General features: G+C 40.4%; 1 protein-coding gene across 1 annotated transcript; it reads left to right on the top strand.

Annotated features, from left to right (window-relative positions):
• Nucleotides 1-441: 441 nt before the first annotated feature.
• Nucleotides 442-14,506, top strand: lrrc47 (leucine rich repeat containing 47). The gene is made up of 7 exons (NM_001127162.1): nt 442-1,040; nt 2,186-2,650; nt 5,101-5,217; nt 8,211-8,326; nt 11,033-11,135; nt 12,459-12,548; nt 13,986-14,506. The coding sequence occupies exons 1-7, from the start codon at nt 462-464 to the stop codon at nt 14,226-14,228; spliced, it is 1,713 nt and encodes a 570-aa protein (NP_001120634.1). The 5' UTR covers nt 442-461; the 3' UTR covers nt 14,229-14,506.
• The last annotated feature ends 317 nt before the right edge of the window (nt 14,507-14,823 follow it).

Below are 14,823 nucleotides of genomic sequence, written 5' to 3'. Positions count from 1 at the left end.
AGACAGGCACTTCCTACTAAACCACAATAGCTCAGCTAAGTCTGGAGGCGACTGTATCACTGCAGGGAAGTAATATTTAAACATCCCATATTTTTTTTCAAGTCTTCTAACATTGATGAGTTTTCTAACTTTGGAGCTAAACATTGCTGCCAACGCCAAGCAATCAGATATTTGTTGTTTCCTAACTTATAAGTGGCTGTTCAACTCTAATTGCAGACCGGTTGCTATGGGAAACAATACTAGTGATAATGTAGGGACACATATATTTATCTTTAATGATAGTAAACACGCCCCATAAAATTTCATAAAAACAATAATCGCGCCTCCTGTCGGTCTGTGAAGTTTTACAGACAGGGCTGGCAAATGATTGGTTGAGCGATACTTCCGGGCTGAAAAATGATTGGCTACGCCATGCTTCCGAGCAGTGGTCATGTGGTGTGCCGGGCTTCCTGTAGCCGAACATGGCAGCTGTGGGAGAGGCAGGGTGGCCGGAGATAGACAAGGTAGAGCGGGAGAAGCGGAGAGAGCTGGTGCTGCAGGGGCCCGGTGTGGATGAGAAGCTCCGCCTGTGTGCCGGGCAGCTGCCCTCTCAGCTCTTTTCCCTCACTCTTCTCAACTACCTGGAAGTGAGCGGCTGCTCGGAGCTGAGAGAAGTTTCCCCCGGCCTGGGGCGCCTTATACACCTGCAGAACCTGGTCCTATGTCGCAACAAGTTGCGCCTACTCTCCCCGGCTGTCGGCCAGCTGAGTGCCCTGCGCTTGTTGGACGTCTCCGGAAACCAGTTAGAGGTGTTGCCGGCGGAGCTGTGTGGCCTGCCTGAGCTTTGCACCATCAATGTCAGCTGCAACCAACTGCAGGAGCTTCCCCCGGGCCTGGAGCGCTGCACCAAACTGGCCGAGCTCAACTTGTCCCGGAACCGGATCTGCGCACTGCCCCCTGGGCTTCTGTGCCGCCAGCTGCCGCTCCTTGCCTCCCTCTCTGCTGCCGACAATCAGATCCAGGAGCTGGGAGGGGACATTGGCCTGCTGCCTGGGCTCAAGGTGAGGGGGGGAAGCTCAAGGCTAACGATCTCATGTTTAGAAATGACATACATTAGGGATGTGCTGCCTGCAAAGGGGTTGGAGATTTGGACTTTTTCTGGCTATATAACATACACAATCTCTCAGCTACTATAATAAAGATACAATGGTTGTTTCTTATTAACTCTTAAAAGTTAATAAGAGCTGGCCTAAAAATACTAACTATATGTTTGGGGTTTCTGTACTATAGCCCTTTAGCTGTAAAGATCTGTGCCACTAAAGATGCCCCAGTAGCTTCCCAGGGGCCAGCTCATAAATATCTACTGTGTGTATATAGTCTTGATACAAAGCTAATTTATAACTTAAGGACATATATAGGCATCCCATTAAGCTGAGATGCTATAACAGGGGTCCCCAACCTTTTTTACTTGTGAGCCACACTCGGATGTAAAAAGTGTCGGTGAGCCACACTAGGTATAAGGGATGTGATTGGATATTTGGTAGCCCCATGTGGCCTGCAGGAGGCTCTGCTTGGAGTAAAACTGTTTCTCTACGCTTCCAAAACTTACCAGCAAGCCAGAAATGTTACAATGGGCAACTGCTCTGAGGGCATTAAAGTGGGTGGTAAGCAACATGTTGCTCACAAGCCACTGGTTGGGGATTACTGTTCTATAAGAATCCTTCTTGCCATGTCATGTGTTTGCTCCATTGCCTTAGTTTAGACAGTACAGTCCACAACAGTCAAGAAATTTGATTGGTCTTCTGCCTGACAGTCGACTGTAGCTGAACAGTGGAAGACATTGCATCCAGTCTATGCATATATTAAGTGTCGTCAACTGGACTGCCTGAGGCACTGATTCATTGTGGTTAAGAATGTTAACATTTGCTAATGCAGGAAAGAAATAGCCTTTGCTTTTAGTTTATTTCTATATAATTGTGAAATTACCAGAGCTCTACACAGAAATCTATTTATATTCCCCCCCCCCCCCCCCCTTAGCAGGAGTAAAATGTGTTGTAAGCACTAAATGTCCTGTCATTTTTAAATATTACCCATTTGCCAACATGTAAGATTTACTTAAATGTAACATTTATATGTTAAGATCATACTCTGTTTTATTTTTAAACCATGAGTAATATTATTGGTGTTGGTTCTCTGTTTTTGCTAGAGCCTTGATCTCTCCAATAACCTGCTCACTGACATCCCATATGAACTTGCGGACTGCTCCAAGCTGAAGGATATAAATTTCAAGGGCAACAAGCTGAAAGATAAACGTCTGGAAAAGATGGTCAATGGATGCCAGACAAAATCTGTGCTTGAGTACCTAAGGGTTGGTGGCCGGGGAGGTGGGAAAGGTAAAACAAGGACAGAGAATGCAGGAAAAGAAGAAACAAAGGAGAAGAAGAAAAAGAGAGACCGAAAACAGAAGGAAAGTGGTGGCGATGAAGAGGAAGATGTGGCAGAGCTGAATAAAATGATGTTGAAAATCTTGCATATTTCAGAGAATCCAACACCAGTTGTAGTGAATGTTAGCCCTAGCACAAAAGATGTACGTCCATACATTGTATGCTGCGTGGTGAAAGGAATGAACCTCAAGCCAGGCAATGCTCTGAAAAGGTTCCTTACTGCTCAGGTGAGTTTTCATTTGTTATGCTGCTCTGGATATATAGGCCTAATTACAATATATGCATACTGATGTAATGATATACCTATATGGTATCATTTATAAAATGTACTCTAGATAACACTAGCCATAAATGTATCTCGGCCTTCACACCAGTCATTTTGTCCCTGTTATGCCTGATAAACCAATATTTATTGGTCCATTCTGATAATTGGAAGTGCTGGGATCTTTTTAGTTGTTTTTGGGGATTCTGGGGGCATGCCAAAACCTGGGGGCTAAAGTCTTGGGGGCATGCTAAAACCTGGGTCACTTAACTGAAGCTCATTCATAGTTTTATTAAAAAAAACAGACCCTGCATTTTGCAATAAGACAGTGAACTGCCCAAGACCGCTCTAATAACACCAATAAACATTGCACAAAAAATGAAATAGTGTAATATAATTAGAAATATAATAGAAAGGAATAATAATTTATTGGCAGTAGGAAACGGCCTTTGCTAATTTTTCATTTGTCACAACCTTTTAATACATGTATTGTTGTAATTTGTCCACTTGATGGCAGCACAGCGCTTTAACAATGCAAGGTATGGTTTAAGTTTCAAGTTTATTGTCATATACAAATAACAATGAAGCATCATTACTGTAATGACATTTTTTTGACCAGTGTTCCTCCCAACTTTACATAGACAAAAAAAAAATACAAAAAAAATACAAATATTAAATATAATAAAAGTGTGCAATAAAGGTACAAGTATTTATAATAATAAAATGCAATGCAATATTTGAAATTGTGCAGTGAGGATTTAAAGTGGCTTTGCTTAAAGTGACACTGCGAAGAGTCCAGTAGTTATGGGGAGGCAGAATGTCAGCAGTTCAGAAGCCTGATGGCTTGTGAGTAGAAACTGTCTCTGTATCTGCTGGTGCGGGTCTGGATGCTCCTGTACCGCCTGCCTGATGGTAGGAGCGTGAAAAGACTGTGGCTGGGGTCAGAGAGGATCCGCTGCATCTTCCTCCTACAGCGCTGTCTGTACAGGTCCTGCATGGCCGGCAGTTCAGTCCTGGTGATGCGCTCTGCTGATCTCACCACCCTCTGCAGAACTTTGCGGTCCAAAGCATTACAGCTGCCATACCAGGTGGTGATACAGCCAGACAGTATACTCTCAATGGTGCATCGATAGAAAGTTGTGAGTATTCTGGAGTCCATGCCGAACCTTCGCAGGCGCCGCAGAAAGAAGAGCCGCTGTCTTGCAGCTTTTGTGATCACACCAACATGGTGAGACCAACTCAGATCCTCACTGATATTGATGCCCAGGAATCTGAAGCAGCTGACTCTCTCCACCTCTGCTCCCTCAATGTGAATGGGGGTATGGCCTCCTCCCTGCAGTCTCCTGTAATCCACAATGAGCTCCTTAGTTTTGCTGACGTTGAGCAGCAGGTTGTTGTCCCGGCACCATGATGTCAGGGCTCTCACCTCTGCCCTGTAGGCCAACTCATCTCCATTAGAAATGCAGCCGATGATGGTGGTGTCGTCTGCAAATTTGATGATAGTATTGGAGCTGTGTGTTGCTGTACAGTCGTGGGTGAACAGGGTGTACAGCAGGGGGCTGAGCACACATCCCTGGGGGGCACCGGTGCTAAGTGTCCGTGTGGATGAGGTGATGTTGCCGATCCGAACCACCTGAGGTCTGTTTGTCAGACTGTGCTTGTTGCCTGTTCTTCACCTAGAGTAGACCATATTTTTTCAGCCTTTGTTGTGTTTTAAAGTATCTTTTTAGAGGGGACCTGGATGCTTGAGGGGAGTAGTTGATTACCAACACAGGCAGCTGCATCGTTTGCTCTAAAACACTTTTGCAAAAGTGAAGAGAAGCCCACAATCAATTAACAATGCTGATTATTCTATTCGCAAATCATAGACCCTCAAACCTGTACTCTGGCCACAACTGTAAGGTGCAAGTTTTACTGTGCTGAGTGGTTAATTCTGATAAATGTGCCTGTGCTTCTGAACGGATCTCCATCCTCCAAAAGCTACAGCTCCCAATATGATAAGGAATGTAGTGCAAAGTAAATCTGCTGTAACCTGTTACCTTCGCTCACTTATGCTTCGTGCCTGTGTGGTTAATGCTAGAGACACTTGCACTGTGTGTCCAATCCATTTTCCATCCAAATGTCTGCTAATGCACTGCCTCCAGTTGCAAATTCACAGCCTCCAGTATTACAAACTGTCCTCTGCTGGACAGATGTAGTACGCCATTTCTAACTGGCTTTCCATTAATTTAGCTAATACCTAAACATAGGCAAATAAAATATAGCTCTCACTTAATGTAAGTGTGTTTAGAAGGCAGGGTGGGTAATATTCACTATTAAAGGCACTGCTCCTTTACAGGAGTGATTGTGATGATGATTGCTCCTCACTGGGTGATTTTGCTTTTCTAACTTGTAATTTTGCATTTTACTGTTTAGACCAAGCTCCATGATGAAATGTGCGATAAAAGGACTTTAGCTACTATTGCCACTCATGACCTGCGTTTGGTGAAAGGACCTCTATTGTATGACGCCAGACCACCTAAAGACCTCAAGGTATGATATAACTATGAGAAATGCTGTGAGTAGGGATAAAGGTCAGCCTCGCCATAGATGCAATTACAAACCCACGTGTGTGAGCGATGCACTTACTTGGCAATCAGGCTCGCTCCTGTCAAAACACCTGTCTGCCTTCATTCAATTGTGAGCTCTCAGTGATCAGTATTTCTGATCTCTTTTGTGACCAGGAGATACAGTAACTGCATTTGGCATGTAAGAGCCTGAAGAGGTGTTATCTCATATTCTCTACAGTAGTTTCAATTTCAGAGAGCCGAGCAAAGAACAAATGTAATAATTGTGATACATCTGCAGACCGGGCCCATGTTATGTTTGCTTTACTGCAAGTCTTTTTGTTTCCTGTACAAATCTTTAATTGAAGCTTTTTTATTTAAGCTTCGTAGAACGCACCTTTATTTCTGGGAACAGGTAACACATATGTGAAAATGCTTTGTTTACACTGGCACAATACAACATATTGTTTATTTTTTAAGTAAGAGTCAAAGTTTCATCAAACAGTAATAATCTTGTTTGCTTTTTGGAAGGCAAAATGAATCCAGTCAAGTATACCAGGTATTTATTGTGTTAACTATGGGTAACTTTAATATTTTAAATAGACACACACACACCAATCCCTGCGTGAACAACTCTGCTGAGCTGCTGGCTTAGAGATCAGCTCACTTATGATCCTGCTATATGAATTTCCACATTATATTTGATCCAATTGTTCGGTTTACTGGCCAGTCAGTTAAATCATTTACTGCAAGATACCTTTTATGCTTGTCAGTGAACTGCTTGTGTGGTGACATGAAGAAACGCCTTCCTGAAATGCTGCCATCCAGTAAGATTGATAGTGGTTGATTGATGGCTCTGACATGTAGGCAAAGTCCAAGGTATACCCCACTATATCTTTTTAGATGTGTCCATATTAGGATTGTAGCCTGTTCATTCAAACATGTTTCATCAGACATTATGTCTGCTGAAGCGGTGTGTCCCTGAAAAATTATCTTTAAATAAAGACACAGGTCTTATCCCTGCTTGCAATGGGGGGGATTGGCACCCAATTATAGTGGGTGCCAATTTCCCACGCTGTGCACTGGACTTGCTGTATGAGAGGCAAGGATGCACTAGTGATTCATTTCATGCACAAACCCAATGACTTGGTGATGTGTAAGTTACATTAGATGTTTGTAAAGAAAGGGTCCTTTAGTGTATTGAGTGTATTTTTGTCCATATACTGTGCCAATGATAGGATCATATTCACATAAATGAGACGTGGATAGCACTAGAGCACCTGTAATAACATTTGCATTTAAATGTTATATCTGTTTGCTCAGCACCATACTTTTTGGCAGTAACAACAATTTTGAGGTTTTAATTCTGCAGGTATATAGGGATCAATAAGTAACATTTGTTCCCATACATAACTGTTACCAGGGACCTATAAAGGGGCAAAATTATGTTCTCATGCCTTGAGTCAATGCCCTTTTTTATACAAGACAGCACTTTATTTGCTTTAGTAGCCACAGAATGACACTGCCTGGCATTAGACAACTTGTTATCAACAAAAACCCCTAGATCCTTCTCCATTAAGGATACCCCCAACACACTACCATTCAGTAGATAGTTTGCGTTTATATTATTTCTACCAAAGTGCATAACTTTGCACTTATCAACATTGAACCTCATTTTCCAGTTTGCTGCCCAGTTATCTAATTTTGTCAAATCGCTCTGCAAAGCGGCAGCATCCTGCATGGAACTTATAGTTTTGCACAATTTTGTGTCATCAGCAAAAATAGAAACAGTACTGTCTATGCCCTCCTCCAGGTCATTAATAAACAAGTTAAAAAGCAAAGGACCAAGGACTGACCCCTGCGGTACTCCACTAACCACACTGGTCCAATTAGAAAATGTTCCATTTACAACCACTCTTTGTAATCTATCCTTCAGCCAGTTCTCTATCCAATTACAAATATTATGTTCTAGGCCAATATTCCTTAATTTGATCATTAACCTTATGCCAGCAATAACAACACCTTTTGACTTTCTCTTGGTGACCCCTTGCCATTTTCTCAGCTGACGTTCTTAGCTGGCTGCCTTTTTCCTCCAACCACGGGGCAAAATAATTTTAAAGAATTTCTCAGAGGGTTCAGTGCTATAAGCAAGTGTGTAGTCTGGCCCTAACTCTTGGTGGGAGGATATACCATCTGTAAAACAGGCTGATAGCAGAACAATCCCCCCCCCCACTTTGTTAAATAGGGACTGCCAGTCAGCATTAGGTCTGGTTGTTCTTGACCAGAAAATACAAACTAAATCATTGCAGACCGAACTTCCATTACTTGCAGTGTTCCACGGAACACAGAAATTATTCCAATTTAAATCCATGGGAAGTGGCAGGAGGGTGTAATGTTCTTCTGCCAAGTAAAATACAGTGGGGAAGAAACATTATTGTGCGACACAAACCTAAGCTGTATAATGTAAACTAGTAATACCTTTCTAGAAACAAGGGGAAGTTCTGTGTCAAAAATGCTAGCATTTAGTCAGTTTGTAATAAATGGTTCAAATGATGGTACAATTCTAATCACCTATAGCCTCCAATCAGCAGGTAGTATTTACTGATCACCTGTTTAAAAGCAAAAATCTTATTGGTTGCTGTGAGTTTTTGCATGTAGGGCAGTTTGCTTTTTATTACATATGGGGGTTAATATTCCATTATGCAATACCATAAGGGAAAAAAAAACTAACCATATACATTCTATAAGCAATCCGGGTTCTAACTTCAAAAAAAGAGTGTAAATAAAGAAACTGCTTTTGTACTATTCAGGCAGAGTGTTGGGAATCCTTTTTAGTACCATTTGTAGAGCAAATATAGCCCTCTGCATTACAAATCCTATAATATCAAACCATGCCTGATTTTTAAGCTAACATTTATGTTTTTGTCTTTTATTGAAATCTAAAGCTTGTGTGTGGTGGTTGCCACTGTGTTTATGCAGGTTGTTCCCTTGGGTCGCAAAGAGATCAATGCAAAGGATCTTGTTCGGCAGCTGCAGTTTGAGGCAGAGGAGCAAAGGAAGCAAAAAAAGCGACAGAATGTCTCTGGACTTCACAAGTTAGTAACAATGTCTCTCAGAATCCATAGTGTGGGTTTTTTGCCTTAAAACTGTTAGGGGTGATAATCGTCATACTCCACCCCCTATAACAAACTTGTTTAAAAAATTTTTATGTTGAGGTAATTTATACTACTGTACTAATATACCGCTTTAGGTGTGATTAGTGGAGAGATAAGAATGAGACAGAGAAGTGTCTCATTCCGTGATAATTATTAAAAACTGATAAAACAAATAACTTTAAAAAAATGATGCAACACTATGTAACTGAATGGGATCACCATAATGTGACCCCTATGGCTGCCTTTATCACCTTCTAATCATTGTATTGCCCAGTGACTAGTTGCCATATATAAAGCAATAACCGCATGCATAAATTAACACAGATTCTCTAAAGAAAACTATAGATAAGGTCTGACTTTTAAAGGGGAGTCAACTCTTTCTGTTGCACAGTGTATCTTCCTGTAGAATTCACGATCTTGCAAGGCATAAGGACTATTGCACTGGGTATCTTTGTGTTGGCCTGACACCGCTTAGCAATTCTTACTTTTTGTTTTTTACTTTGCGTGTGCACTGCCAAGAGCGTTGCCGAATGTTTTACTGCTGTCTACATCATAATAAAACCTAAATTAAAGGAGAACAAGCACTTGGTGCAACTATGATGCTGTTTAACTTTCTAGTCATCACTTCCGTTAGTTCAAGTTACTATTAAATTTGTGCAGCTTGCTGTTGCCTTGGATTTCTTGACAATAACACACAATAGGCAGGGTCTGATATCAGAATATGCTGTATTCAAACCTTTGCTGTGTTTGATAGGCTACTGATGTGAATATATGTCTTTCCCACACAATACTTTTATTCATGCCTTTTTTCTCAGGGCTGTAGGAAAAAGATATTTGTTCAATGCCAAAACTATATATACTTAGCGTGATCTTAGAATATGTTAGCAATGTAATCTTTGGAGAAAGATGTGTGCTAGAGCATTCCACTGTTAATCAGTAGTTACATAACAACCCTCTAGATAAACCTGTATTGCGTTCGGTTGGTCTGGACGTCATTGCTGTGAATTCAGCTTTTCGGCTGTACTTTTATCTGTAGTAGGCTTAGGGCTCTGGCACACGGGGGAGATTACTCGCCCGCGACTAATCTCCCCGAGTTGCCATGACCCGCCATCCCGCCGGCGAACATGTAAGTCGCCGGCGGGATGGCACACGCGGCAGCGCGATTTCCCGAAAACGCCGAAAAAGACTCGCGAGTCATGGCAACTCGGGGAGATTAGTCGCCCGCGAACAGGGAGTTTTGTCGCGGACGACTAATCTCCCCCGTGTGCCAGAGCCCTTAAAGCTCTTCATCAAGATGTTCTGTGCTAGTATAGGAACTCCTGTTTACCCATAAGGTGGGGAGTGTAATGGTGGAAGAAGCACTGGGTCAGAACAGCACCTACAGGACAATGGGGCAATCAGTTAATTTTACTTTTTAATGACATTTCTTAGAACAGAAAAGCACAAAAAGTAAGATGTACTGTAGTTTGCTGTAATACCAAAAGCATATTGCCACTAAACCACATGCCTACTAATAGATTAATAACAGGCCATACTGCACCATCTAGATCATGGTATACTATTTACTATAATAGGGAAAGACTTCTTGCAATCACCTGAAAGTTCCTGTTGATTATTGCTTAGGAAGGTGAAAGCCACAAGAACTTTATGGGCCTCCCTCTGCTTTATTAAAAATAGTGATATAACACAAAATCACCCCTTGCACCATTCCCACTATAGAGTTGCTTAGGAAAGCTGTAACTTTACACTCCTTGCCCACTTGTAATAACTATTCATTTCAAATGGAGGTATTGTATCTACATTTTGTCCTTTGCCACCATTCATTTTTATTCATTGTGGCTGTGTGTCTGTGGCTATATAGAACACTTTATTTAAGGGATGCACAAAGGCAGAAATGAATGCCCTCTCCCATCTTTATATATTGTATATATTAGGAATGCACCAAATCCAGGATTTGGTTGGAGATTCAGCCAAGATTCTGCCTTTTTTTTTTTAGTAGGATTCAGCTGAAGCCATGCCTCCGGCTGAACCGAATATGAATTTTTAAAATTAAGGGAACGGCACACGTTGCGCACAGTGAAAAGTTTTCAACTTCCATATTTATATGACAAAGTCACTTGATTTTAAGGATTCATATTTGGTTTGGTCAGTTTGGTATTCGCCCACATCTTTTTCACAAAGGATTTGGGGGTTCAGCCGGATCCTAAAATAGTGGATTTGGTGCATCCCTTGTATATATGCACTTTTTAAAAGCATAATAAATTCATTTATAAATGTTAATGTAGTAGCACTTTCAACACAGCAACAATGCTGTTAGGTAGCACCCGCAAATGTTTTGTTTAGCTAAATTGAAATAACTAGCTTTTTTAAGCTGATTTTACTTTTGCGTTGCCACTCAAACAAACTGGCAGTTTATGGTGCCAAAGCCATGACCTCACTGACCAGTATCTGAAAGATATCAGTCATATCTGGCTGAAAAATCCTGTGTGGTCTATACCAGCCCAAGGATACAGGGTGTGGGTCTGGCCCTTGCATTGGTACAAGAGACGTGTTCAAATCAGCCTAATGTAGACTATCATTTGGTCTAGTGACTTTGCCTGCTTTTAGATGGCTGAAAATAATAACACTTTTGATACTTGTTTACAGGTACCTTCATTTATTGGACAGCAAAGAAAACTATCCATGCTTAATTGATACTGAAAATGCAGTCATTTCCTTCCCACCAATCACAAATAGCGAAAAGACAAAGGTAAATCTGTTCTCCTGTATTGGGCTAATTCACAATACAAACCAGGGTAGTTATGCTCTTCACACTTGCTCTGACAGTGTGACTGGCATTGCATAGTCACGGTGTGTATGTTACTGCCTGCGTCTTGTAGTTCACATTTAGTTTACACTGCATAATGCAAACAGAATTGCGTATTTGTTTCAACAAACTGATGTGCAGTGTGTAATTATGTAGAAGAGTTACATAGATTATAATCTAGTTTAAGAAAAAGGGATGTGCCAAATCCAGTTAATTAAAAAAAAAAATGTATTATTATTATTATTTTGCAGTGTTACTGTCTCTTCTATTTGGGTTAATAATACATCTGCAAATTAAGGTTCTTAGTGAACAGTATCCATTTAACAACAAAATATCCTTATGCAGGGGAAGTTTCTGAAGGTTACCCCAGCCCTTAATGGAACATGGGGTTACAGATGCAACATAATACTAATCTGCTTCCCTTTGAGAGACCTGGCTTGTCTTTAGTGACAGTATCCATTAACTGCAAGAAATACTGTTTTTTTGTGAGGTTGCTATTGTTAATACTTACCCAGCATAGGGTTAATTCATTGTTTATACCATGCATTCCTTCCCTGCATAGTTACTTATATCTATAAAAGAAACAGCCACTGTATTTCTCACATTACATTGGGCATCTGCATATAATTAATAGAACTATGTGCTCTGTGAAATTGAAATATCTGTTATACAGTGTTTTCCCTATCTGGCAGTTCAACAGGGCTATGTGTGCATAAATGCAAGTATAGTGAAAGCGATATGCCACATAAAACTGTAGTTTAAAAAAAAAACTGTGCAGGTATAGGATAACTTATCTTGAAACCCGTTATCCAGAAAGTTTTGAATTACGGAAAGGCCATCTCCCAAACCCCCCTTCATAAGCAAATAATTCTAATTTTTAAAAATGGTTTCCTTTTTCTCTGTAATAATAAAACAGTACCTGTACTTGATCCCAACTAAGATATAATTAATCCTAATTGGAGGCAAAACAATCCTATTGGGTTTAAATGATGTTTAAATGATTTTTTAGTAGACTGAAGGTATGGAGATCCAAATTACGGAAAGATCCCTTACCCGGAAAGCCCCAGGTCCTGAGCATCCTGAATAACAGGTCCTATACCTGTATTACTGCCCTTTTAAAGAGGATATTCACATGTAAAAATTGTGTTAATTGTTTTAAATTGATCTTTAACAGTAAATATGTACACACAGTTTAAGAGGTCTATGCCATAGTAAGTTGGATCAGTGAAAGTGAGACATTTTTAATTTTGAACTTATTGTTACCAGATCTGGAAAAGCACCCAAAATGTCTTTGTGGAAGTGACAAGTGGCACCAGCCTGCAGGTCTGCAAAGATGTCTTGGACACACTTATCCTTGTAAGTATTTCATTCTTAGCATTGTGTATAACTGCGAATACAGTTTTCTCAGTCTATGAATGATTAGCCATGAAACATTCTCAATGCAATTTTTTTTTTTTAATAGTGCAAATAAAGTGAATGAAGAAATGCATGAACTACCTAGTTATTACATAATAGGGAACATCTTTACAGACATTTGGGTGGAATGTAATAAAAGGTGCAAAGTTTGCCCAGCGGCCAATCGGCTTTTTGCCTTAAGATAGGTGTACAGTAAGTGCTCCCTGACTGGTTGCTGAAGGGGACCACTTTTCTAGTTTTTCTCTCTACAAGCTTGTATCATAATGATTTTGCTGGTCTGTCATTCTTGCTGGTGATTGCCAGCTAATATTGTTTGCAGAGATAAACGTTCATTAGGTTTAACATCACACCGTAATAAAAATTGCAGAGGCAGAATGCATACATATGATCCCAGGTGACACTGCCATAATAATATTGTCAAACCAGTGGGCTGAACCAATAATTGATGCAGCAGTTTCCTTCCTGACAACTTAACAGGAACAAAAAAAATCCCACCCATATGTAGATAAATGGAAATGTTATAGCACACAGTATTATTCTAATTTTCCTTTATATGGTGTTACGGAGCACTTTACAGAGATAAAACATCTTTTGCCTCAGTCTCTGCCCAGTTGAGCTTACAATGATACTCTCTCAGGAGCCAGTAAACCTGCCTATATATTTTGAAAGTGTGGAAGGAAATTAATTCAGACAGTAAGTCAAATACGGGCCCCCAGATAACGGTGCAAAGTGAAAATAGATCAAGTTACGATTGCCAGGTAGCTCAGTTGTTTTGGGTGTTGTCCTGGGTATAATAGGCACTGATATATCTGAACTACTGTGAAGGTGAAAGGTGGTATGGGTCCTTCTTTTCTCATATTTTCATTTTTATAGAACTTATCTCATTAAAGTTTATTGTATAGCAGTAGTTTTTTTTTCCCCCTGCTGACCTAGCAAAACATAGCAAGCGCTGTTGGCGTGTGTATTTTGATCTAGCCCAGTAATTGTTTTGGGTATATGTGATACCGGCAGCTCTGGGTATTAGCTGGAACACAATGTAAGTGATCAGGTTGATAATGGCAGGAAAGGAGGTTTAGTTTTTCATTCCTTGAACTGTTAAAAGACTTTCACTTGGTGTGGAAATATATTTCCTTTCCGAGAGTAATAATGTGTGTGACATTCAATCTGCCCTGAGATGTGGGATCTTTCTGTGATATCTCAGCCAGCAGTGTTTATCATTCCAGCCCAGTATGATTGTAGGTTACTGCTCATTGTATATAAATTCATGGAATTGATGCTTTCAGCTGTGCCCAGAAATTCTGAGTATTAGGGTTGTACTAGTGCATTGAATGTGATAAATGCTAAATAAGTAATTACCGTTTATTATGTTGTCTGCAGAAAATGGCAGAACTCCATAAGTTTACATTGGAAAACAAAGAGCCGGAAGCCATTTCAGACTCTGAGCCTGAAGCAGTGGATAAGCAAGAGCCGGCGGCCAATAATAATCCTGATGCAGAGACTGGCGCTCAGCTCATAGTGGAACAAGTGCGCGTTGCTGACATGGATGGAAACCTCAAGGTTTTATATCCTTCCAAAACAGACCTGAACCTCAGTTCTTCAGCCTTCATTGTCGTGCGCTGAGTTAAAGCTGGTGTTATAGAATGGTTCCCAAAAAGCACTTTCCTTCCATGGAACACAGAAAAGCCCCTCTCAGCAATTGTTATTTATGCTATTCTTTCCTTTTTTAGCTCTTCTGTTCTCAAAGAAAATGTTTACATATTGTTATAATATTAATTTGGGCCTAAATAGCATTTGAAACAAGCATGTACATTGTATTGTACACAGGGTCCCTGATTCTTTATTTTAAATATATTGAGGGGCGGGACAAATATTTATAAATTTTTGTTAAAATGCCAAAAGTGTGTGCATTTTGTGTTCTGTTTATTTTCCATTTTATAGTTTAAAAATGTTACCTGTTCAACAGAGGTGACATTACGTTCAAACCATTGCAGTCCTTAAACATCAATTCGTGGCACTTAGGAAAATTATGAATTAGAAATACATGAACAGGAAGCACCACCTGCAATAGTTGCCCAGGAACAGGCCAGTGGGTGTCCATCATAAGTCAAGTTCCATTAAGTCATATGATGAAGGGAAATTAGGGAGTGATTTATTATAGCGTGGAAAATTAACCACACACCTTTCTCCCAGCATTCCTTATGCATCTGTGAGCAAC

The sequence above is a fragment of the Xenopus tropicalis genome, chromosome 7 (genome assembly GCF_000004195.4).
Source record: "Xenopus tropicalis strain Nigerian chromosome 7, UCB_Xtro_10.0, whole genome shotgun sequence".
NCBI classification, from domain to species: Eukaryota; Metazoa; Chordata; class Amphibia; order Anura; family Pipidae; genus Xenopus; species Xenopus tropicalis.
Note: the sequence above shows the minus strand (reverse complement) of the source record. Positions and strands in the feature narration are given on the sequence as shown.

Coding starts and splice junctions, on each gene's coding strand:
- lrrc47 (NM_001127162.1), top strand. CDS start 462: ATGGCAGCTGTGGGAGAGGCAGGGTGGCCGGAGATAGACAAGGTAGAG. Junction 8,327..11,032: donor AATGTCTCTGGACTTCACAA/GTTAGTAACAAT, acceptor ACTTGTTTACAG/GTACCTTCATTTATTGGACA. Junction 12,549..13,985: donor TCTTGGACACACTTATCCTT/GTAAGTATTTCA, acceptor TGTTGTCTGCAG/AAAATGGCAGAACTCCATAA.